Source organism: Schistocerca americana, chromosome 8 (assembly GCF_021461395.2).
Source record: "Schistocerca americana isolate TAMUIC-IGC-003095 chromosome 8, iqSchAmer2.1, whole genome shotgun sequence".
Taxonomy (NCBI): Eukaryota; Metazoa; Arthropoda; class Insecta; order Orthoptera; family Acrididae; genus Schistocerca; species Schistocerca americana.
Window position 1 is genome coordinate 124,747,129 of NC_060126.1, and position 27,195 is coordinate 124,774,323.

At 40.3% G+C, this 27,195-nt stretch overlaps 1 protein-coding gene across 1 annotated transcript; it reads right to left on the minus strand.

The window, feature by feature from the left end:
• Positions 1-21,541: 21,541 nt before the first annotated feature.
• Positions 21,542-22,459, minus strand: LOC124545620 (piggyBac transposable element-derived protein 4-like). Its single transcript, XM_047124567.1, has one exon. It carries the CDS (start codon positions 22,457-22,459, stop codon positions 21,542-21,544), a length of 918 nt encoding a protein of 305 aa, XP_046980523.1.
• Between the last annotated feature and the right edge of the window lie 4,736 nt (positions 22,460-27,195).

Below are 27,195 nucleotides of genomic sequence, written 5' to 3' on the forward strand. Positions count from 1 at the left end.
CACCAGCACATCTGTACTGTTTAGCCTGAGGCTGCTAAGTCTCTGAAAAGAAAAAATCCATAGAATTATGAATGTGGTGACTACATTTTCATACCAATGGTTTCAGTAATGTTTGGGAGAAAGAAACGTTAGTGAACCAATAATGCTCGTTATTGGCCACATTGACAATTCCTCTAGACACTCATCCTTTCCCATTTTATGAACTTTAGGAAGCTCATGAAATCTCGTGGTACCGCGCCTCGCATGGCCTCTTACAACTTGACGATAAAGCGTTCAGTTAGTCAGTAGTCCCTATTGTCACCACGATGGTAGGATCTTTGTTAATCTACCAGTATGCACCAGAGCTTAGTGAACCATATGTGTTTTCTTATGGACTTTCTGAGGCAATAGAATAGTAGTGCTACCTTTATCAACACGCGATCTCAGTACCCCCACGCAACTTTGGTACTGCGAACCTGCCTTCCTTAGAAATACTACTTCTTTGTGGACGATGTTTCGTTATTGCTCGTCACTTTTTACATCTGATTTCTTCATCTGAATCCTGTAATAGTGGCTAGACAGCTTCCTCAATGGCACAAGTGAAAGATGATATAGGCAAGGTCTTTGGAGTGGGAGCAAACTTTAACTCTTTACTTAAGACAGAAAATGTAGCTTCATCCAGATCCTTACCCGTCAAATTTATAACAAGACATCGAACAATGGAGTCCACCGGAGGAGGTCTAACATGCTGTACTTGGCAACCTGTCTTGTTGTAGCCACTCATTTCATGCCATCAGTCCACTTCCATGAGCCAAGAGGTAAACCAGCTGCTATCTTCCAAAGCAAACGATACAAGTGTTCAGAAACACTTCCGAGGAGTAAAACGAATCCTTCCATTAACAATAGCAGAGCCAGCCCTATGTAGCGATGTCGACAAAGTGATCCGACCTTGCGAATTTTGGAACAATTCCGTGAACCTGGTAGTTCAATAAGAAACTTGAGGAGCTCAATAGTCGTGCTCTCTGGTGTCGTAATTTATCCAAACTGTGGTCTCATGAAACCATCTCCTCCTCTAAGAGGTACTTGATGAATTATTCATTACGTCATGAGAAATTGAAAATCCAGAAACGGAGAATTATTGGAACTCATTGCACTTCATAAGCCACATATGTTATCGACAAGTTAGCTTCTAATTATGGGCATAGAGTCATAAGACTACCATTCTATCATTGCCATTTTAATGCCTTTGAACGTATTTGGCTGCAAGTGAAAGGGTACATAGCTTGTGAAAATAAAAAGCTCACAGTGAGTGAAGTGGAGACATTGATTATTCAGTCCCTGGAAAAGTCACCGAAATGGGCTGGAGGGCAGTTGTGATACTTTTGAAGTGCGTAATTAACGAAGCATGGAATAATAAAGGTCTTCTCGAATGTTACCGCTATTATTATTGCATCCACTGGACTTTGAAATTAGTGGTAGCCATCATCTTTCAGACAAAACAGCTGCAAGCAGGTAGCAGTCTGTGGAGTTATGTACACAAAAAGTTCCCGTACTTTTAAATAGTACAAGGTGCTCCATTTATCTGATGACCGCCTGCCCAGAGTATTGCAGGCCAGCCACAGAAGCCACAACTGCCGGTGGAATGGGCCCCGTGGGACCGCACTATTCCCCTCTTTTCCTTTGTGAGTTTTAGCCTGGAAGCTTTACAGACATACGTGCCTTGTCAGCCATCTCATTCCTGCAGTGAAACAGGGGCATCATGTGTGTAACACTGAAGTTTCCGAACGCAGCAGTGGCAAGAGCGAATTATTGAATTCCACAATGAGTTTTTGTTTACGATTTGCATGTGCCTACAGATCCTGCACGTACTGTCTGGAGATTGTTTGAACAGAAGTTACCAGCTGTTCAGGTTCCAAGTCATGATGCAGTTCAAAAATTAGTTAATAAATTTCGTGAAACAGGAAGTGTTCACGACGAGAAGTGTAAACGATGCTGTACAGTGCTCACAGAAGCTCACCTCGATGACATTGCATACCGCCTGGAAAATTCTCCTGAAAGGTCTCTTAGACGTCTTTCACAGCAAACACAAATAACATACACCTCTGTACAAAGAGGTGCTAAGCTTTCTGGGCTAAGTAAGTCCCTATAAAGAATCATTAGTATAAGAACTCGACCTGGTGATCCTGTCCACAGCGTTAAGTTTTGCCAACAGGTTTTGAAACATGTGCATGGCTGTGAAATGGATCCTTACCTCATTTTGTTTTCGGATGAGGCTTGGTTCCATTTACACAAGTATGTTAATTCCCAGAACTGTAGACCCTGGAGTGCAGATAGACCTGTTGTGCTCCATGAGAAACCCCTTCATGATCAAAAGATAGGGATGTGGTATGCAGTTAGTGGTGACAGAATAAAAGACCCAGTATTTTTGATGTCACAGTTACAAGTGAAAGACATGTGCAAAACATTTTGCGATCGTGTTTTAATTGACTGAGTGAAAGAGAACGAAGCTTTGCATTTCTTCCAACAGGATTTGGCAAGGGCTCATACAGCCAATGTTTCTTTGCATGCAGTTCATGATGTGTTTGACGAAAGAGTGATTAGTAACAACATAGGCCCCCTAAAAGTCCTGATTTAGCTCCGTGTAATTTTTATTTGTGGGGTACACTGTAGGACAAAGTGTACACAACAAAAGGGCGGTGTGGCCCCACTCTGCATTGTTGCCAAATTTATTCAAGATGGTGGTGGTAGATATGGCAATGTTGTAATGACGTTATGGCAGGAAGTTCAAATTTTGGGGGAAAAAGGTCACTTGGGCTATCTCCACTAACCTAAGAAAATGGCGAGAGAAATGGTCACTTGGGCTACCTTCACTAACATAAGTCATCCAACCGCCACCTCTTCGTAGCAATTGTCAGGGAAAGGACTCAGCCTGTGCTGGGTTGTTGGATAGGATGGATGTAAGTCTTTATTTCGCATGCAGTGCTTATTTAAACAATTTCAGGCAGTAGCTCCACCTAGTGTGTCCACCATGAGCTCCCGAGTCCAACTGACCTAGTACACAGCACTGCCACCAGAGGGCACTATCTTCCCATGACGGTCTGTAGGGAGAAAATAGTGAGAAAAGGACTCAGCCTGTTCTGGGCTGCTGCATAGGAGGGACTGTATTTATTTTGGAACACTTTATTTTGGGATGGATTTGACATAATATATGAGGGTTGGAACTCAAAGAGTGGCAACTATTTATTTACAGCTCGTACAAAATGGATACATGTTTCAAAGTTTTACTGATCTTCAAAGTGGTCACCAGCATTGTGTATAGCCCATTGCTAGCGATGTGGTATCTCTAAGCTGATTGTAGGTTGTGTTTCAAAACTGAACAGCATAGAGACAGAAGTGATGACACCTTCTGCAGGACCTGACCATCAATTTGCAGGACAATGCTCAAGCACGTATAGTGCAAGCTGTTACTGATTTTTTTGACTAATGAGGCTGCTAAGTGCTATACCACCTACTGCAATCCCCTGACTTAAGCCCTCGTGAGTTCAACTCGATTTCCAAACTGAAGGAAACTCAGAACTGCTAGAAATTTGTTGGGTAATAGACCGTACCACTCGAACTGTCAACACAACTGGCACTGCTAAGAGTATCCTATGACTTCCAAATTGCTGGCAGCGGGTTGTACACAATGCTGGTGACTACTTGGAGGACCAGTATGACTTTGAAACACCTATCTGTTTTGTACAGGTTGTAAATAAATAGTTGCCACTGTTAAAGTTCCAACGCATGTATTTATTAAACTGATACAAAGCACTCACTCTGGCATGCTTGGGGTCACAATACACAGCCTACAGACCTGTAAACTACTCGTAAATCATCGAAATACTGCAGTACACTGATGTACAGACATGCAAACATCTTGGAAATAACCGAAATAATTCATTGCACACCCTACAGACCTCCAAACTACTCGTAAATCATTGAAACAATGCAGTACACTGATGTACAGACACGCAAACTACTCGTAAACTGTCAAAAAATAATGCATGTAAAATGCTCTGCAAACACGCTCAGAACGCTTCACCAGCCGAAAATAATGCAGTGCACAAACACTCACTGCACATAAAAAACGCTTTCAAACTATCGTCAACCACAGCGTATCAGCGGCTACAGTGCGTGCACGCACCAATGCCACTGTGATCCACCGCCAGACAGACGAATGTAGGAGCGTGAGCCTTCGGACTCAGGCCGCTGTCGCCTACAGTCAGCAGGTGAAAGTTGCGTCTATTTTCGGGTATACAGTTAGAATTCTGCAAGTGTTATACTGACGCCACATGTCGATGTAAATAAGAGCCAAGTCCCCCTCTGGACGCTTATGTGTTTACCATTGCTAGTGTGATACCTCTCTACCTGTGGTCCACTGAAGACTTAATTGCCAAGCGACTCACCCTCACAGATGCAGCTAAAAGGTTCTCAATGTTATACTGACGTCACAGGTCTATGTAAATAAGATCCAAGTCACCCCTCTGAAAGCGCTATAGAAATCTGTTGCAGTGCTTCCCAGAATAGCATAGGGTGCATTCTGCCTAGAGATCCTAATTGGGACATGTGAGATACCTCTGGCCGCGCATATTTTTACTGTGGCTGATGCATGGCTTCGAAATGTTCGCATAATGACTCACCTTCCCAGGCGCAACTAAAACGCTCTCAATGTTGTACTGATGTCTAATGTCTATGTAAATAGCAGCTAAGTCTATCTCTCTGAAATCGTAAAGTGACATAGAAATAGTTAACGGTCGCTTTTGTTGGAGCTTTCGTGATGTCTCAGCTTGTCTGCATGGAAATTCTTGCCCTAAAAGAGCCTATTTACGGAAATAGCCCAGAATAACGCCGAATGCATTCTTCCTGATGGTCCTGACGTGGCACTCTGTCCATCACGTGCTACCAAACATCTCCGAAACACAAACGTTCTCACCACTATGCAGAGGCTCCTATGTCCCAGCACAAAAGATGTCTTGCGAATGAATGGAGCATTCTGATCAGCTCTTACTGAATTTACCCGCCCAATTACTGATGCTGCCAGTGTAGAAGCACTGCCCATCTTTTTCTTTCTACAGACGAGACTTTCAATGGCAAAACTGTTTTGTACAGATCGCCATATTGCACTGACAGTTAAACCCTGCAAAAGTTTCCTACAGATCGCCAAATATGGAAAGACTCTTGCTCAATTATACTCCTCTGCCAGTGAGGACAGAATCTTGAATATTGCAGCGTAAAACTAATCTCCAACTCGGCAACATATCACCGCATACCGTTTCGATGTAGTAAACATACAATTCGTATCCTGCGGCATACAAAATCGCCCACTTTGCATCATGCATATAGATATCGATCACCAGACACTCGTACATGTACCGCGAAGACAGACATCGTAAGCACATGCACCATTGGTGTACTCCTCGCAGCACTAGCTATTTCCCACGAGATCAGGTGGTCATCCACTGCAGCCAACGGTCACAAGTCATCTGCCCTCAACGCATGACCAGAGCACCCTCAGCGGACCACTCTCCCAACTGTTGTACAAAGTCGGGGTTGGTTCCCCTTGGTACAAAGGCGTTACTGTTTCTGGCCCCGACCTGCTTGCTTGCTTGCTTTCTACACCCATCTCCAGACTCTGGGATTACAAGAACATATGTAATTTCACATGGTTTGCAGTACATTATACCATTTACGCAATACTTCTCGATATCAAGCACAGTAATATCGCTTGTGTAGCAGTATCGCTCACACAGTATAATTCCAAAGATATAATCTCGACATTATTTCTCTAGAAACTCTAAACTTTACCGAGGTAAACTATACTGAGTAACTAGAAACGTATCCCATCTGCAAAGACATTTACGTCAAAACTCGAAAAAAATAGAGGAACTGATATTTCCACTCATGAATACCGATGTCGGTGATGTAACAGATTCCAAATCAGTCCTATAATTACAAAGTCAACTAAGGTGTTCCTCATGTCTAGACGATGATGACGGTATTTGGTTTGTGGGGAGCTCAACTGTGCAGTTATCAGCACCCGTACAAATTCCCAACCTTTGCTCAATCCAATCTCGCCACTTTCATGAAACATGATGAAATGATGAGGTCAATACAAACACCCAGTCATCTCGAGGCAGGCGAAAATCCCTGACACCCCCAGGAATCGAACCTGGGACCCCATGCTCGGGAAGCGAGAACGTGACCGTGAGACAACGAGCTGCATTCTCATATTTAGAGAACCAGCAACTGTGTCCTCCACCCATCTGTCACCTGCTAGATTCACACACCACAATCGATGTCCACTCAACTAAATAAAGGCGCGAAATGTGTAGAAGCACTCAACTGGACAATTTACATGGGAGGGAATAATGGTCCAGTACAAACACACATCTATATCCAATGCTCTCAAATTTCCACGCCATAACGAAAGCTATCCAACACAAACTAAGTATTAGTTCGCTATTCAGCCGTCAGCTAAATTCCTGCATCCCAACAGGCCTCTCCATTCGGACAGCTCCTACTGTTAGCCAGAAACGAGACTCATTCCCGCCATAGGCCACCGGCACAGACAGAATCATCCTAGAAAACTGGCCACATATTTACCATTGTACTTACAATTAAATATTACGATCGTGGTCTCTAGACGACATTCGGCAATGAGTCAAGTATCAGAAATACACCCTGTTGACGGCTGTGGCCCTGGAAATATTAATATCTGTACCATTATTATGCCTTGAAATACTTTCCACTTTGCTATCACAGTATTCGACATCAAATCCATACCCTCCGTACGACTGGACATAATCGTCCCCTTTGAACACGTTGTAACACACACACATACTTTATAATCCTGATGTTCAAGGTTAACTTATCACACATCCCCTACTACTAGGTATAATACTCCGCCAATAACTGATTGCTAGCGATACGAAATAATACTGACCGAAAATCAACTATGGGTGGACATGTCTCAAAAGTTTTTCTTGCGAGTGGTAGCACTCTGTCTTAGAAAGAGAGGCATAATCATCTTACAAACTGTCAGAAGTTATAAAACGCAACCATATTACTATCACAAGCGGTCTTGGTTCTACAAGTGCACACAAGTATCCATGTTAAAAGCTACACCGGCTTTGTAAATCGAGGTATGGCATTACGTCCGAATGAAGTGTTTTTTTTCCAGAAAAGTACCGCAACACTGAATATAGACCGTGATTGCCAGAGTGTACATTATCAGACCAACAGTGTGGTTACACGTCGCCGGCAGTACAACCTCTTAATAAAAGTACCGAATTTTAAAGCGATTCGGCTAAGGAACGTGATATGAAACCGGTATTTGCAACTCCCTCATGCCACCCCTAGATATTTATCCAGTATTTGTAACACATTCTGTCTCAATGCCACATCAGAGGTTCGGTGATATATCGACTGGGTTATAGGTGACTGTTGATTGAATAGGATCATAAACAGAAGGTAAGGATCTTTTAGTTCTTCCTAATGATAAAGGTGGTGTCACTGTTCTTTTCTCTTGTGAAGTTTATTTGGCGAAAATGGCCTGTTTATTGGATGATTCTACTTACTATAAACTTCGGAGCGATCCTACAGACTGGATAAAGTGGAAGATCATTTCACTTATCAAGAAGAGCTCCCTACTAAAACACACATCAAAAAACTTCATCTGGGGGCGGCAGTACCATCCAGGTTGTATGGTTTAACGAAGCTGCATAAACCTGGAACTCCTCTTCGCCCTATCAGTGGCAATTTTGGTGCTCCTACTTATAATTCAGCTAAATATCTTGCTTCTGTCCTCAGCCCTCACTGGGGAGAGTAAACATCGTATATCCAACTCGACTGATTTTATTCAACAGTTGAATTTTTTTATGCCATGAAACATCTGACCTTTTAGTTAGCTTTAATGTGGTTTCTATTTTAACGCAGGTACCTTTGGAAGGTTCTTGTTGTTAACTGGCCAACTTCCAGATGATGAAACTACTGAGCTGTGTCGGCATGTGTTAACAGCGACATATTTTTTATTCAATGACGCATTTTTTTGAAAGAACTGACGGTGTGGTTATGAGAAGTCCTCTTTTCCCTATTGTCGCCAATCCTTTTATGGAATATTTTGAAGACATCGCACTCAGGACTTCTTCTCTTCAATTTACATGTTTTTGGAGATTCATAGATGATATTTTCATTGTTTGGTCACATGGAATGGAAGCTCTTGATCGGTTTTTAGATCATTTTAACTGTCTTCATCCATACATCAAATTTTCGATGGAAATTGAAAAAGATGGCAATTATCCTTTTTGGATGTTCTAGTACACAAAAAAGGAAATGGTACTTCGGGACATGGTGTATCCCATACATACGGATCATTATCTTCATTCCATGAGTTGTCGTCCACCACATCAGCACATGGGAGTTCTACATAAATTGGTCAAGAGAGCTTATGCCATTTCTGATTCTGAAAATTTGACACAGGATCTGGATCATCTTAAGGCTGTCTTCAAGCTCAATGGATATACCAATCATCAAATGATTCATACTTTTCAGTTTGGACCATCAAGTAAACCAACGCCAGACATTAGTAAATCAGTTGCTTTTCTACCCTTTCCTGGAAGAATTTCTTCAAAAATTTCTGGAATACTCAGGGAATTTGATATTAAAAGTGTTCTTTTGCCTTTGGCCAATCCTAGAATCCTGTTCAGATCAGGTAAAGATGATATGGGATTGAGAAAGCCTGGAGTTTACAAAATTCCCTGTCATTGTGGAAAGACCTATATTGAACAGACTATTCGCTCTGTTCATGATCGATGTGTGGAACATCAGCATCACACACGTTTGCTCTAGCTCAAAAAATCTGCTGTTGCCGATCATTGTCTCAATCAAGGGCAGAACATATCGTTTAAAGAGACACAAATTATTGCTCTGGCTTCTCGTTACTGGGATTGTGTGCTCAAGGAACCCATCGAAATACGATTTTCTGATGATGTTATTAATAGAGATAAAGGCTTTCCTTTAAACAAGATATGTAACCCTGTTTTATCTGTTATAAAACAACAACGGTCTGGTTTTCGACCCGCTATATCTTAATTTGGGATTTATCACTTTCGCCAGTTTCTACTGCCGGCGGCACTGTATTTCTTCGCTTCACAGGGGGCAGCTCGGCCGGCCGGAGTGGCCGAGCGGTTCTAGGCGCTACAGTCTGGATCCACGCGACCGCTACGGTCGCAGGTTCTAATCCTGCCTCGGGCATGGATGTGTGTGCTGTCCTTAGGTTAGTTAGGTTTAAGTAGTTCTAAGTTCTAGGGGACTGATGACCTCAGCAGTTAAGTCCCATAGTGCTCAGAGCAATTTGAACCATTTTTTGGGGCCAGCTCTTCCGCTTCTCATGGAGGCATAGTGGCCTGTACCTGGGGTATAAAGGAGCCGCACTTTCTGATGTTCATTCACTTCCTGCATGAGTGTGTACTCAGTGATCGTACTGAAGACGGGGGCCAGATGGATCGCCGAAATATCGTGGAGTGAAGACGATCATACCCAGCAGCATACCCATGAAGAGCATAAACAGATATATGTTATTATTCTCCTAACTGCAAAAGAAAAAAAAAATATTGTGTGCAAACACAAAACCTGTGACAGTCTAAAAGTGCTTTGGAACAGCGCAACCAATGAAATAGTGAAGTGTTTCATTGAAAACCATCTAAATGCAAATGTTTCAAAGACTGCAATAGTGGAATTTAACACAAGGAAACAAATAGAATTTGGGATCAAGTTATCCATAGGAAATGACATAGTAAAAAAGGAAAAATGGATAAAATTCTTGATAACTTCAATCCAGGATAACTCAGTTGGGTCATCCATGTATATTCCTTACCCTGTAAGCTACAAAGAATGTATTTGTCATAACCTTGATTAGGAAATATTATAAGGATATATGTGTACTAAAAACTTAGTATCACACATTATTCTCACCAAATTTAAACTGCAATGTAGAAATATGGGGTGCAACAGCATCAGCCAATCTGAGCACATTATTAACATTATAGAGAAGTTATCAGAATTATTTGTGGCGCCAAACCTAGAGATTCGTATTGGAACCTGTCTCAAAATTAGATGTGTTTGCCATTATAGGTATTGAAAGTTGTTGTTGTTGTAGTGGTCTTCAGTCCTGAGACTGGTTTGATGCAGCTCTCCATGCTACTCTATCCTGTGCAAGCTTCTTCATCTCCCAGTACCTTCTGCAACCTACATCCTTCTGAATCTGCTTAGTGCATTGATCTCTTGGTCTCCCTCTACGAATTTTACCCTCCACACTGCCCTCCAATGCTAAATTGGTGATCCCTTGATGCCTCAAAACATGTCCTACCAACCGATCCCTTCTTCTAGTCAAGTTGTGCCACAAACTTCTCTTCTCCCCAATCCTATTCAATACCTCCTCATTAGTTACGTGATCTACCCACCTTATCTTCGGCATTCTTCTGTAGCACCACATTTCGAAAGCTTCTATTCTCTTCTTGTCCTAACTGGTTATCGTCCACATTTCACTTCCATACATGGCTACACTCCATACAAATACTTTCAGAAACGACTTCCTGACACTTAAATCTATACTCGATGTTAACAAATTTCTCTTCTTCTGAAACGATTTCCTTGCCATTGCCAGTCTACATTTTATATCCTCTCTACTTCGACCATCATCAGTTATTTTACTCCCTAAATAGCAAAACTCCTTTACTACTTTAAGTGTCTCATTTCCTAATCTAATCCCCTCAGCATCACCCGATTTCATTTGACTTCATTCCATTATCCTCGTTTTGCTTATGTTGATGTTCATCTTATATCCTCCTTTCAAGACACTGTCCATTCCGTTCAACTGCTCTTCCAAGTCCTTTGCTGTCTCTGACAGAATTACAATGTCATCGGCGAACCTCAAAGTTTTTATTTCTTCTCAATGGATTTTAATACCTACTCCGAATTTTTCTTTTGTTTCCTTTACTGCTTGCTCAATATACAGATTGAATAACATCGGGGAGAGGCTACAACCCGGTCTCACTCGTTTCCCAACCACTGCTTCCCTTTCATGCCCCTCGACTCTTATAACTGCCATCTGGTTTCTGTACAAATTGTAAATAGCCTTTCGCTCCCTGTGTTTCACCCCTGCCATCTTCAGAATTTGAAAGAGAGTATTCCAGTTAACGTTGTCAAAAGTTTTCTCTAAGTCTACAAATGCTAGAAACGTAGGTTTGCCTTTTATTAATCTTTCTTCTAAGATAAGTCGTAAGGTTGGTATTGCCTCACGTGTTCCAACATTTCTACGGAATCCAAACTGATCTTCTACCAGTTTTTCCATTCGTCTGTAAAGAATTCGCGTTAGTATTTTGGAGCTGTGACTTATTAAACTGATAGTTCGGTAATTTTCACATCTGCCAACACCTGCTTTCTTTGGGATTGGAATTATTATATTCTTCTTGAAGTCTGTGGGTATTTCGCCTGTCTCATACATCTTGCTCACCAGATGGTAGAGTTTTGTCATGACTGGCTCTCCCAAGGCCATCAATAGTTCTAATGGAATGTTGTCTACTCCCGGGGCCTTGTTTCGACTCAGGTCTTTCAGTGCTCTGTCAAACTCTTCACGCAGTATCTTATCTCCCATTTCATCTTCATCTACATCCTCTTCCATTTCCACAATATTGTCCTCAAGTACATCGCCCTTGTATAAACCCTCTATATACTCCTTCCACCTTTCTGCCTTCCCTTCTTTGCTTAGAACTGGGTTGCCATCTGAGCTCTTGATATTCATACAAGTTGTTCTCTTCTCTCCAAAGGTCTCATTAATTTTCCTGTAGGCAGTATCTATCTTACCCCTAGTGAGACAAGCCTCTACATCCTTACATTTGTCCTCTAGTCATCCCTGCTTAGCCATTTTGCACTTCCTGTCGATCTCATTTTTGAGACGTTTGTATTCCTTTTTGCCTGCTTCATTTACTGTATTTTTATATTTTCTCCTTTCATCAATTAAATTCAATATTTCTTCTGTTACCCAAGGATTTCTATTAGCCCTCGTCTTTTTACCTACTTGATCCTCTGCTGCCTTCACTACTTCATCCCTCAGAGCTACCCATTCTTCTTCTACTGTATTTCTTTCCCCCATTCCTGTCAATTGTTCCCTTATGCTCTCCCTGAAACTCTCTACAACCTCTGGTTCTTTCAGTTTATCCAGGTCTCATTTCCTTAAATTCCCGCCTCTTTGCAGTTTCTTCAGTTTCAATCTGCAGTTCATAACCAATAGATTGTGGTCAGAATCCACATCTGCCCTGGAAATGTCTTACAATTTAAAACCTGGTTCCTAAATCTCTGTCTTACCATTATGTAATCTATCTGATACCTTTTAGTATCTCCAGGATTCTTCCAGGTATACAACCTTCTTTCATGATTCTTGAAACAAGTGTTAGCTATGATTAAGTTATGCTCTGTGCAAAATTCTACAAGGCGGCTTCCTCTTTCATTTCTTCCCCCCAATCCATATTCACCTACTATGTTTCCTTCTCTCCCTTTTCCTACTGACGAATTCCAGTCACCCATGACTATTAAATTTTCGTCTTCCTTCACTACCTGAATAATTTCTTTTATCTCGTCATACATTTCATCAATTTCTTCATCATCTGCAGAGCTAGTTGGCATATAAACTTGTACTATTGTAGTAGGCATGGGCTTTGTCTCTATCATGGCCACAATAATGCGTTCACTATGCTGTTTGTAGTAGCTAACCCGCACTCCTATTTTTTTATTCATTATTAAACCTACTCCTGCATTACCCCTATTTGATTTTGTATTTATAACCCTGTAATCACCTGACCAAAAGTCTTGTTCCTCCTGCCACCGAACTTCACTAATTCCCACTATATCTAACTTTAACCTATCCATTTACCTTTTTAAATTTTCTAACCTACCTGCCCGATTAAGGGATCTGACATTCCACGCTCCGATCCGTAGAATGCCAGTTTTCTTTCTCCTGATAACGACGTCCTCTTGAGTAGTTCCCACCCGGAGATCCAAATGGGGGACTATTTTACCTCTGGAATATTTTACCCAAGAGGACGCCATCATCATTTAATCATACAGTAAAGCTGCATGTCCTCGGGAAAATTTACGGCTGTAGTTTCCCCTTGCTTTCAGCCGTTCGCAGTACCAGCACAGCAAGGCCGTTTTGGTTAATGTTACAAGGCCGGATCAGTCAATCATCCAGACTGTTGCCCCTGCAACTACTGAAAAGGCTGCTGGCCCTCTTCAGGAACCACATGTTTGTCTGGCCTCTCAACAGATACCCCTCCATTGTGGTTGCACCTACGGTACGGCCATCTGTATCGCTGAGGCACGCAAGCCTCCCCACCAATGGCAAGGTCCATATTTCATGGGAGGGATTGAAAGTTATATTGCTCATGAAAACAACAAATCCAACTTTCAACTGTGACCTGCACCAGCATGATACAAGACCAAATATCAGACATCTTGTAAATGGCCACAGAACAATTTTATATGAAAAAAATAAACTTCACGCTGGGCTGGAGGTAGCCAGTACCCTACCAAAAAGTTTCACAGCCCTTCATATTGACAAATTAAAGGACCAGTGAATACGATTTCTAATTGAAAACCCTTTTTATTACCTAGATGAGTATTTCATCTTTATGAAAAGTGCTTTGTAAGAGTGCCAAGCGCAAAGTTTTAAGTAACTCACAACTGATATAATGTTGGTAACAGCAATGTTTGTAGCATTGTTATTTGATTATTACCATATGCAAAATGCATCAAAATGTAAAATTTATTAATACAAACATATCTTTAGTTTGTAACTTATAAACTGACATATTCGGAAGAATAATCTGTATGATGTGCTGACACTGTGTTATTTCTAAGGATTGTATTTGATTATTCGATGTTGAATAAATTTTATTGTTATTACATTTTGCTTTTAGCGCTGCTTTCTGTCTTGAGATTTTTTTGTAAAGGTCAGCTTTAATCACCATCAAGCGAATGTGATGAATAGTCTTGCCACAGGTCGATGACCACCGTTTTCTTGGATACACTGCACTTTACGAGGTTGCAGTTAGGTAAGTAGTGCAGTCATTACGGTCAGTTGTACAAAACTGTTTAGCAGCCAGTAAGCGCTATTCTCGAAATAGCGTGAGAAACTCGGTGTTCAAATGGTTCAAATGGCTCTGAGCACTATGGGACTTAACAGCTTAGGTCATCAGTCCCCTAGAACTTAGAACTACTTAAACCTAACTAACCTAAGGACATCACACAACACCCAGCCATCACGAGGCAGAGAAAATCCCTGACCCCGCTGGGAATCGAACCCGGGAACCCGGGCGTGGGAAGCGAGAACGCTACCGCACGACCACGAGATGCGGGCAAGCGCGGTGTACGAACTCGGAATAACGCCTAACTGAACAATAAACTCGAAATAACTTAACCGGCGATTTCAGTCCGGCTTAACAGGGGAATAATTTTTCAAGATGGCAGGAATAGTGACAGATGAAAAGAACAATGACGATACTTTGGCTGAACTGCTCATGAGACTGAGGAAGAAGAAGAAACGGAGACGACATCGATTCCGAATTCATATCCATATTTCGCTTATCAAAGGAAGTCGTGGTTCATCTTTTCAATCTTGTACATGATAAACTGGAGCATCTGGTGGACAGGTGAGTCAATTTCTCTGTTTTCTTAAATAATATTGTTTATTTGTAGTAATGTGCATTTGAGTTCAGTACTTCATGATTCCGTCGTGTTACTTGTGTAAATCTGGCACATTAAAATGACGATTCATGCAAAAATAGTCTTGTTTATCTCGTGTGTGTTACAACTGCTGTGGTAGTGCAAGGGACTGTTTCTTTTTATTTAGCAGACAGCACCATAATAGACTTAACCAAATCGAAAAACCGCATTGGTTATGTGTACTATTTGTTTTAATGCCTGTTTCTGTTTTAGACAAATCATCGATTTTTCACTCAGCCACATTACATCAATAGCAGAAAATATTGTTCCACTCTGTTTTCTATAGGGAATTCCCCTTTTTGTAAACACCACAGCAGTGTCAGAAAAACTTTCCTCCTTTTAGTGGAAATATTGGGATATCAGGCCCATCAATACTTCAGATCAACAACACTGTTTCCTACCTATCAAATTTTCACTGAAGTCTGTGAGCCATTTGTGCTTACTCAAGCTGAGTTTAACAAAGTAAGATTAAGAGGAAAGATAGCTTTATAAAGAAAATAGTGATGCTTCCCCAGCTATAGAACATAGCTTCGCATTTCTCTGTTATTAGTATTATCCACATAAGCCCTGCTATATTTATTTACTCATTTATTTTTCATCCTTGAATAATAGCTATATATGTGTATCATAAGAGCAGAGCAGGAATCTAGTTATTCAGCTTGCATAGATGTAGCATGTAGAAGGAGTGCGTGGAATGCTATTTTTTTTAACTTTCCTTAAATGTGAGGTTATTGTCAATGTTCTCCTTTATGTCAAATTGCAGTTAGTTGAAGGAAACTGTAATTGAAATGTCTTGTATTGTGACTGTGTGAAGTGCCATTTTTCTGAAATTGATTTCTTGTTGTGATTGTTTAACATAACAAAATGTTTGATAGTACAATAATGTCTCCAGTTCACTCAGCCACATCTGTAGCAGAAAATACTGTTCACTCCCATTGAGACAACTTTCCATCTTTTAGTGAATACTTCAGAGCAACAAACTTGTACACCACCTAGCATTATTCCTATAAACATACACATTATTTCTGCTGACTCAAGCTAAGTTTAATACAGTAAAATTAGCAGGAAAGTAAATTTTTTAAGAAAGCTATAGCAAGTAGCTGTGATACGTATTTCCCATTTATTAGCGTTATCGGCATAAATACATCCATATTTATAATAAAGTAATTGCTGTCTTTGTGTTACAAGAACGTAGGTACTTGTCATTCACCTGATAGGAATTTTTAGATATTGAATCTACATAATCATTTCTGTTCCGGCATAACATCAAGCACCTTCACGTCGGCCTGGAGCAATACAGCAGAGAAGGCTTTGAGATGGTGTCAGCCAATAAAACACTAACTAGGATGACACCACGACAGGAGCGGCATCTAAACGAAGAGAATATAAACGCCACTCCAGCTATCCTCGGCCACACTAGAAGATGAGCTATGGTATTAACTCTATAGCAGTGACTTATGAAATTGTGTTATTTGCTTGCATGAAAATTGTGTATGTCGAAGGACATTGAATATTTGCATATAGCCCTTTGCTAGCAAACTATCTTTATAGAAACGTAGAGTTAAGAATTGTCAATTTAACTTATTCCAACAAACTCCATTAATAAGAATTGCTTGAATTGTTGTCTAACTATACAAGAAAACAAATTCAAACAACACCCTGTCAAAGGGCGCATTAACATTGGAAGCAAACACAAAAGAAAGTGAGGAAGACAAGGTGCTCCACTATAGCGACTATAATCATTTGTTTCAACAGACATTAGTTCATATTTGAGAGTTACAAATTACTTTTACGTAACTTTTAGTACATTATGTCGTTCCATCTGTGAACCAGTAGGTTGCCCACCTAATTTAGATATAGAGATATTATACAGCCCCCTTGAATTGGCCTGACAGAGTTTATTGCTTAACTTGGTGATGCCATTCAACAATTAGAGAGATGGTTGTTGTCAGCTGTCTGTTATCCTGTTAAGCATTTCTCATTAACACATATTCACACTAGTAATTCAATAACTTACTTTACAACACATTGTACAGTTTGGACTTTATATATGTGTGAATTCATAAATCATAAATGGTTGTTTTATTTACATAGGTATTGTCTCTGCTCACTTTGGAGCGGTAATGACCTTTTCTTTTGAGTTCACCATTCTCAACACACTTATTTTCTGAAGATATTTGATGCTACATAGTCATTTCACACTAACAAAAAGATGAGTTTAAATAGGCAATGAAGATTGGAGTTTAGATTCTTCGCTGTTCTGTATCACAATATATGATATTCCTGGATGTAGAACCATTGTCGATATAGAGACGATGTGTAATAGATGACAACAGATGATTATGAGTGGTATCAGCAAAGGGACTTGGAACCAAGCAAGGAGTCGTCTGTCTGGACTGCCACATGGCGTTGTAGGATGACCAGGATGTCATTTAGGTAGACCTCAGGTGTTCAACAGGTTCAGGAATCATGCAACAAGGAGCAGTAATGCCTCAGCACAATGCCCAATGGTTGTGCTGAAAGCAAAACATTATACATAAAAATACAAAATTGTCGTTCTTGACATCAAGTACAAGAATATAAAGTTAAATATTTTTGTTTATCTTCGAGATCTGTTGAGTTTCTGCCAAGAGACATGACATTTCTTAAAGCTTTTTGATCTTACCTTGTCTACTACTTTTGATCGCCGTGCAAATACGCAAGTTCTGCAGTTGCAGTACAACACAGCACATTCTTTATCATCTCAGTTCACGGTAAATGTTTAACTATGTATTAATGTCCACATTTACCCATCTCCTTACGTTCATTGGCACTTTATACCACTTGTAATTCTGCGACGTCGCTATTTGCGCTGCAGTAAGCTCGACAATCAAGTCTGTGATATGTAGCTAGGATTGTCACAGTGCATACCATGGGGATCTAGCAATCAGTTGAGTGCAGCCGGTTAGTGTTTAACGTTTTTCCGTGTGAGAAGTGCAAAGATGATGCCGCTATGAAGAGTCTATACCACCCAGCACCTGAAGCCATAAGCCACAGATAGTCAACTGCTCATAGGAAATAGTTCACGTAAGCAAAAGGTTCGTCCTTTTAGTGTCAGCGACATATTTCGTTTGCAGGGGTCAACTTATACCAAAAACACGACAATATGCATGTTTAAATCTTTGCTCTCACAGAGGCATCACAGCAGACACACCTTAGATCCCATGTAGTGTTTTCAATTTAGGCCAGTTATAATTTTTTTACATGGCACAGTAACAGTTCAAATTTGTCCCTGTGAATCTTGGCAAGAAATAGGTTTATTTATCCTGTACATTCTAATAAGAAAAATTAACATGTTTCTTCTGCGTATTTGTGTCTAGACTTGTCCTTTGCAAAAGGGTTTAATTTGTATCTCATTACATCATGTAACAGTGAGTAAGTAGCAGATAGGCCAGTCTGGTTTTTCAAGTACTCATTACAATACCAGCACTACACCTATGTCAAATTAGACATAATACATACCCTGCATCACGCAGAAAATATCTGCATGTTGCAAAGCAAGAAAAAACCAAAAACGTACTAAAATCACTTGTTAGCTAAATCAGAACAATTAAAAGCTCAAAATCGAGCATCACTGGACAGTGTACATGCAATCAACTTCACTAAAACGTTCGTCCACTAGGCTCTACCAGTTTTTTACTCTATATAAAGTTATCAGAATAATGCTTTACATATGCTTTGAAACTTTAATGTGTGTGAAATCTTATGGTACTTAACTGCCAAGGTCATCAGTCCCTAAGCTTACACACTACTTAACCTAAATTATCCTAAGGACAAACGCACACACCCATGCCCGAGGGAGGACTCGAACCTCTGCTGGAATCAGCCGCACAGTCCATGACTGCAGCGCCTTAGACTTTGAAACTTTCTTGCGTAAACTGCCATAAGAGCAAAATAACCACATTTAGTGTACTGATCAATGTAAAACATTTACACAAAGAAAATTTCTTAGGTCCTTGCCATAAAAGCTCATGACCTGTGTAGTCATGAACATACAGCAGTTTAGTCAGCATTACGCTGTATAGCAAAACTTATAAACTAGTATGTACAACCACATTCATATTACTCTTCAACAGGGGTGGTTCCTGAGCTAGTGCTGCTTTGCCATGGCACCACTTGTTTAAAAAGGAAAGAAAGAGAAATCCATGTGAACTGCGCATAAAACATTAGTTTGGAGTATGTACTTTCTGATTTGAAGAAGCACGTTTCGCCACGCACTCTTGCAGTTGTTTTCTGAAGCTTGGAACCAACTGCAGATTGGCACCGTCTAACCCTCATAAGGGCTGTATGAAAGGCTCTGCCGTTGGTTTCTACACACATCTTATGACAGAGGTAGAGTTACAGCTAGTCTGGCTCAAAGGTTCACGTTCTTTGCGCCAGAAAGCGGTAAAGTGCAGGACCTGTAGAAGCAAGATCTACCATCTAGCGACCATATTAGAATACATCGGGGCACAGATTTCTTGTAATCCAGTTTTACAATCTTAATGCAAGTTAATACTAATGCATTCCTAAACGCTAATTAATGCTTAATTAAATCGAATACAAAAATAATGCACTTAAATACCGCTATAAATAGCTATATGTAACCTGAATATATTTATGCCCTTAGATTTTGAAACTAAGAGCCATTATTTCAGTATTGATATATTTTACAACAGCAGGCCTACTGTTATAGAAAAAAAAACTTAACGTATTCACCACTGGTTGAGCATCTGTTTTCCAAACAAAGGTGTAGTATTTCTGTTTATACTTGTTACGTTCGTGTATTGCAGTTCTGTGCTAACACGTTGTAGTTATTTCAAGGTCAGGTAACTGACCGTATATAGCTGTCCGCAGAATGTTATCTGTAAGGGAAAATAGCAAACAAGAACAAAGTAAATGACTTATTAAAAACGCCATTCAGCTTTAGGAGTCTGATAATAAACACTAGGTAGGCCACTCCTGAATCTGAATCTGAGACAACAGACAAAAAATCAATGCTTAAAGTTCAGTCCAGAAATTTACTAAAAGAAGAAGTGGATTTGTGGCTGTGTAGAAAGCAATGCTGTTTTTTGTTTTCCCTGAATAACTAATATTGGGCTTATATGGTCTAAAATAAAAGTTCATGAAATGGCAAAGCGACACATGAATAATGTGCTTCGTCTTTCATTTCTAGATAAAACCAACATTCAGCCAAAGTTAGCTGGGCAGTACAGACAAGCAATTGACGGCCACAACAAACGCATAGAAAGCAATAGATATATATTGAATTTAATTATAAACTGTATTCGGTTCTGTGGTGCTTAGGAACTGGCTGTCAGAGGCCACGATAAATCTGATGCCTCTCAAAATAAGGTTGTTTTCTGTGGAACTGGATAAATATCTGCAAGTTCATCTCATTCAAGCATAGGTGTTCAAAGGCATTTCTAAGACTGTTCAGAACAAAGTACTGCAATGCACATTGGAAGTGTATCATGATAATATTCGTAAATAAATAAAATGTGACGGTTATGTTGCAATAATTGCTGATGAAAGAACAGATGTGTCTTGTGAATATCAACTTGTTATTGTTTTGCGTTATGTTGTTCAGGGAAAACCTAGTGAACGATTTTGGGAACTTTGTTAATCCAGAGAGTCAGGATGCTCATTATATAACTGAGAGTATTCTGAAAGAAATTGAACTATTAATTGATGATGATCGAGCATAACTAATAATTCAGAGTTACGATGGTGCAAACATTATGAGTGGCAAGTCGAACGGGGTTCAGAAATTAAAGTCAAATATCCAAATGCAAAGTACATCCATTGTTATGCGCGTCACTTTTAACCTTGTGTCTATGGCATACCTTTCAGGTAATTCTTCTTTCATTTCTAACTCGCCACAGAGATCAAAAGTGTTTTATAGCATTATTTCAAAAAGCTTGCCCCGTTTGTGTGACGAGATAGAATTCGCGAGTAGTAAAAGATGAACTTCATGGCACATTCGACGACGAGACTGTTAAAGTTCTGAAACTGCTAATCACGTCGCCTATCTCGACATCAGAAACTGAGCGGTGCATTTTAATGCTCAAGTGAATTAACCCTTTAACGGGCACATTCTTTGTGGCGACTCAGGGAAGCTAATTTTTTTTGCATCGAATTAGAATTGCGATCAATTTATTGTATTTTATTTTTTGATAATTTTATTTTTGTGATTTAGCTCTAAAAATTATGGTGGTAAATATATCACCACAGCACTTTTTTAAAACTTAAATTTTCGGTGGTAAACTGATTTCCCACTTGCAAGCTTTACATTTAGGTGGGAAGAAGATATCCCAATTCCATTTTATAAGTTGTAATGTGTTGGCATTACATGTAAAAAATTTTTAAGAAGACGGTGATTCCTTTTTATTTTACTTTATTTCAAAAACATTTACATTACAAATTTACAAGCAATAATTCTTTTTCAACAAAATGTTCAAACGATTGATTTACAAGCAATAATTTTTTTTAACAAATGTTCAAATGAGTGTTACATTTTCTTTTTATTTTCCATGAAACTGACAGAAGCAAGGTTCGGTACACAGGGGTACGTTGCAGGAGCAGCATACATATTTTGTTCTCATGTCACGAGCTTTAGTTGAACACTTTCGGCACTGTCTGTAGGTTATTTCTAAAACAGGCATATGATCGCCTACTTTTGCCAGTCGAACATGACCTGGTACGGTGTTCTTCTTGGTTAGAATGGTTACTGGATGTCATTTTTTTTGCGCGATGTAAAGCCATCTATCAATTGTTTTGCGAGTCGTAATCGAAAGTTCAATTGCTCATCATATCCCTCTAGTCCTTTATTAGTTTTGTACATTATAAAGGCATTTACAACTGCCATGTCTAATAGGAAGTAGAGAATCCGATGCCACCACTTACGAAAACGTCGACCTATTGCGTAACGTTCTCTAAGCTGATAAAAGTGATCTACACCTCCCATTATGGTATTGTATGTTGCCACAGCTGTGGGACACGTAACCATGCTGGTTGTGCCACCCCTATTCTTTCTTGAGACAAGTGTGGTATCACTAGGATTGTCTGAAGTTGTCAAAATAGCGACAGTTTTGTTGTCCATCCATTTTATAACTGCAGTGCCACGTTTAAATTGAAACTGAAATTCTCCTCTTTTCAAGGTACATTTATCTTTCATCATTGAAGGAAGCCCTTTCCAGTTTGCTCTGACAGTCCCTATAGAGTATATTCCACTGTTCAAAATCATTTGCATTAGATTCACTTTGGTGACGAAGTTGTCAAACGCTACTAAACTGTTACTATATTTCAGGTCTTGGGTGAGGCTAATGACTACATGCTCTCCCAGAGAATTTTCTGTACATCCGTCATTTGATTTTCCTGTGTAAATATCAAATTTGATGACATAGCCAGTCTTTGAATCTGCTAAATACCATACCTTGTATCCTCGTTTTACTGGCTTGAGAGGCATATACTGCTTGTGCGAAGACCATCGCTTGAAAGGTATCGTGCTTTCATCCACACTAGCAGTGTATGGCTTACGAATTGTGTTGTTCAGAAAGGTTATAAGAGGTCTGACCTTGTGAAGTTTATCGTGGTTTGGATGCCTTCTTGAAGGATTCAGCCTGTTGTCATTTATGCACGTCATATGTTTCGATATGTAAGGCAGACCTAAGGCAGGTTCTGAACTCCAGTAGTGCACTAAACTTGGCAACAAAACCACACCCATCAAGAAATTCATTCCAATCCAGGCCTGTAACTCCTCTACAGATAAATTTGACCAGTTATTTGTTGACTCACAGTCTGACCAGATTTCCGTTTTTGTTTCTGTTGCTCTGAATACAGATTTGTCTGCTGAACCACATACTCCAGCATGTCATTGGTAAATAAAGAAAGGAAGTAGTCTCTCTCTGAGCTGTGTTTTGTCAATGGGTGGTTGACAACTGGTTCTCCTTTTGTATCATCGAAGAAAGTCGAAAACAGCAGTGTCATCAGACCATTCCTCTTCTGCCAATGGCTCTTCTGCACTTACGGTACTGTCACTAGAAATATCGACGTCCATGGAGCAAGAATTGTTTGCACTGTTATTGATATTAGGTTGTGGAACCAAACACAGATCAATGTCTGAAACAAGTTCATCTCCTGATGCTTCATCACTTTCTATTTCAGAATCATCAGGATCGCTAGGGCGTGCTTCTTTGACATTTTTGCTACAAAAAGCAAAGAAAGATTGTGAGGCGAGCAATAAGTGATAATATCATATTCCAATTATATTTGCCACCAATATTAAAATTTACTTACCACAATGTGAAAACAGTAAAGCTACGAGCTGATAATAGTGACACAGACATATACTTCAGAAGCGAAGCAAACTCTTCCGAATACAGTAGTGGTCCCGCTATACACACAAACTTATTATTGTAGTAGTTTTCATACACCTAGTATAGTGTACTACCACAAGATGTCAGACAAATACAATGGTGGTAAGATGTATTCCCAGAAGCATTGTGGTACCTCGACGTTTGTGGCAAGTATGCTTCCCAAGGACCACAAAAGACATTGTGGCATATATATTTCCCGAGCCCCTTTCAGAAACGGCTTTTGGTGGTAAGCATACTTCCCAAGAACCCTGGAACAACATTATTTGGTGGGATATATACTTCCCACAGCCCTAAAAGCTATGTATAGCAACAAAAAGAAACCAGAGCTAGTGCAGTCGACTACCACTAGGGGCCAGGAGCGTACGGAACTGGGAACATGTATTTCCACGAATGCAGTAAAGGAATACCATTAGTGGGAAGTATATCTCCCACAACCCACGAAAGGGTTAAAACGTTCCTACGAAACGCCATGAAAAAAGAGTAAGTGTTTAGGGATGCTATACTGTGAAAAGTCCTTCGTGTGTAAAATTGAACATTTCAATCTGAAATGACTGATTTATTGCCAACAAGAAGGAGAGACGAATCGATTTACAATATTGTTCCTACTAATTATTTTGAACCTATCTTCCTAAAGTCATGGAGTTGCTGCTTTTGGTGAGTACAATGCTTTTAGTTTTAAATGTTGGTAATTTGATTAAATTTGCTTCGCAAAATCCAGATTACAAGTTCGAATAATTTAGAAATGCTGTATTATTTCTCGTACTGGCACGCATGTTGTTGCGGACACTTTCCTGGTAGTCGGTCACGAACGTCCTGGAGTGGGAGGAAAAGCCACGCCTCCCTCTCACACGGCATGCAGCCAACGTCCGTATTCTGTGCTCCTGGGAAGGCAGAACTGATGTAATAATGTACATAAGGATCGATGATTCCAGCTGGTGTTATGAGAGTCATATTGGAACCCTGTGACAGAGCGAGATTGCTCTCTGCACTCATTTCAAAATAAGAAAAGGAAACAACCAGCAAGCACAACTAAAAGCAAGGCGGAGCACATAAACCATTCGATAACGGCTAGAGCGCAGTTGTTAAGTGAGGTTGGTGGTGTGATTGCTTGGTAGTTCAGGCCCGATCTCCACCTGTATCTTAAACAACTATACATCAAAACACCCAATAACGGCTAGAGCGCAGTTGTTAGCTGAGGTTGGTGGTGTGATTGCTTGGTAGTTCAGGCCCGATCTCCACCTGTATCTTAAACAACTATACATCAAAACACCCAATAAAGGCTAGAGCGCAGTTGTTAGCTGAGGTTGGTGGTGTGGTTGCTTGGTAGTTCAGGCCCAATCTTCACCTATATCTTAAACAACTATACATCAAAACACCCCCTGCTTACGACTGCCACTTTAAAGTAACCGAACATACCCTGTGAGGAGCAAAGAATTACGCTGTTGATATGTGTGCGCGTGTGTGCATTTGTGTCTGAGAGTGTTACGTTTTATATCTCATGCAGACATGCAAAAAAGATAGCTAAAGCCAACTTCTGTGTCTCTCTCTTATACATACTTGATATCATGTTCTATAGCAATAATCAATCTCCTACGTGCATAAGAAGGGCGCTGTTGTAAAAGTGTTTATTTTTGTTTCTCTATACGTTTTGTTTGATATAATATCTTGTGAAATATATGAATTATGGACAAAATTCCGTAATACATTCTATGCTACCAAACTAAGTTTTTCTTGGCACCACCAATGGAATGACTCAGTGGCTGCCACTGCTCTTCAACTAAAGTCATAGTAGCCATTAAAGATAGTGTAGCTCACACCTTTTACTTTTTCATGGAGCACAGTGCTCACCTACTACTGAGGTAAATTGATTGTCTTGGTCAAACTGCTCACAGTGGTTATACATTAGTATCACGCATACAATATGAGATTCCTCGGAACTGGTGTTGTGTGGTAGGATACTGGGCCATAATTTAGTTAACAAATTTAATAAAAAATAAACCACTTTATGGACACGTCGAAAAGATCCAAACAATCTCAGCAACTACGACGTTGTCCAGAAAATAATACACCGTATTTTTTTTCTTCAACAACTCTTTCTTGAACATAATGAGAATTACACACCGAAAGAATGGTGTTTTATCTACACACCCTATTTTTCCACGTAATCTCCATCATGAAAAGTCAATCTCCATCCCATTCTATAGCCTTTCTCTGGTGTGAAACAAAGGCGTATATGCCCTGTCGGTACCAATCCTTGTCCTGGTGGCGGAGTCAGTGCCTCACTGTGTGAATCATCTCCTCATCATCCTCAAAATGTCTTCCACAAATGGTATCCTTTAATGGCCCAAACATGTGGAAGTCCGACGGAGCTGAGTCAGGGCTGTAGAATGGATGGGGTAACACTGTCGAGCCCTGCATTGCGATGTGTTCAGCTGTTCTCAGACTTGTGTGGGGCTAAGCGTTATCATGTTGCAGCAAAACATCTGGGTTGCTGTGGCGCCGAAGTCGCCAGAAGCCTTTCTTGAGTTTTGACAGTGTGTTGACATATGTTTCTGAATTAATAGTACCGCATCTTGGCATCACATCAATGAGAATCACACCTTCATAGTCCCAGAACACAGCGATCATGACCTTCCCGGCGGAAGAAGTTGCTTTGAATTTTTTTCTTCTGTGGTGGGTGGGAATGGCGCCATTTCATCCTCTGTCATTTTGTTTCGTGCTCAAAATGGTGAATCCAGGTTTCATCACCTATCACAATCCGGGACAAGAAGGACTCCCCCCCCCCCTCAGCTTCAAAACGTTGCAACAAATCAAGACAAGTGCTTTCTTTGTGTGATATATGATCCACCGTTAGACACCGCGGGACCCATCTTGCACACACTATTGAATATCCAAGAATGCAGGTAATTGCATCCGCACTTTCTTTGCTGATTGACAGATGCAGCACCAACTTGTAATGCGTCTGTCCTCGCGAATGACAACATCAGCTCGCTGCAACATGTCAGGTGTGACAGCCGTGGATGATCTCCCCGACTGCTGCAAAGCGTGGAACTCCGCCGAACCGCCTTCTGATGACCGCACCCTCCGTACCCGGCGGCTAACTGTACTTCTGTCGACAGCAGATGCTCCATAGACTTTGCACAAGCGTTTCTGAATATTCCCCACAGTTTCATTCTCTGCAGTGGGAAATGCAATGGCACCACGTTGCTTGTAACGTACATCACCTACAGACGCCACTTTGAAAGTGTTCCGCAGCTACGTTATGTGTCGGAAGTGGCGGAAACTTGGCGTGCTCATTCAGGAAGCTCCAAATAATACACACGTAACGTTTTGCATTCGCAGCACTGTTTTTCGATGAGAAAAAATTGCGGTGCATTACTTTCTAGCCAATCCTTGTGCCACCAGAATTTGATTTTCTAGTGATTTTTCTTTTTGGAGCAAGACAACTGGTGGGATAATTTACAAAACCTCTAAAATAACATTTTATAAAAAATTTAAGAAAAGAATCTTAGGACAAATTTTCTGAAATGTTGACGTTAAAAACAAGTTTTAACATAGGTGTTCAACAAGATCAACAATGTGGCATTTAACGACATCTACATCTACATCTACATGGATACTCTGCAAATCACAATTAAGTGTCTGTGAGATGATTCAGCGAACTACCTTCACAGTTCTCTATTATTCCAATCTCGTATAGCGCGCAGAAAGAACGAACACCTATATCTTATTTCCCTTATTTCATCATGGTGATAGTTTCTCCCTATGTAGGTCGGCGCCTTTGTTTTAATGATGTCCATCCCAAATCTTGTATCATTTCAGTGATACTCTCTCCCATAATTGGCGATAATACAAGACGTGCTGACCTTTGATCTTTTTCGATGTACTCCGTCAGTCCTGGCTGGTAAGGACCCCACACTGTGCAGCAGTGTTCAAAAAGAGGACGGACAAGTGTAGTGTGTAAAGTGTCGTTAGTAGATCTGTTACATTTTCTATGTGTCCT

What these genes read in the sequence shown, in the direction of transcription:
- LOC124545620 (XM_047124567.1), bottom strand. Translation starts at nt 22,459, where the DNA reads ATGACGTGCATAAATGACAACAGGCTGAATCCTTCAAGAAGGCATCCA.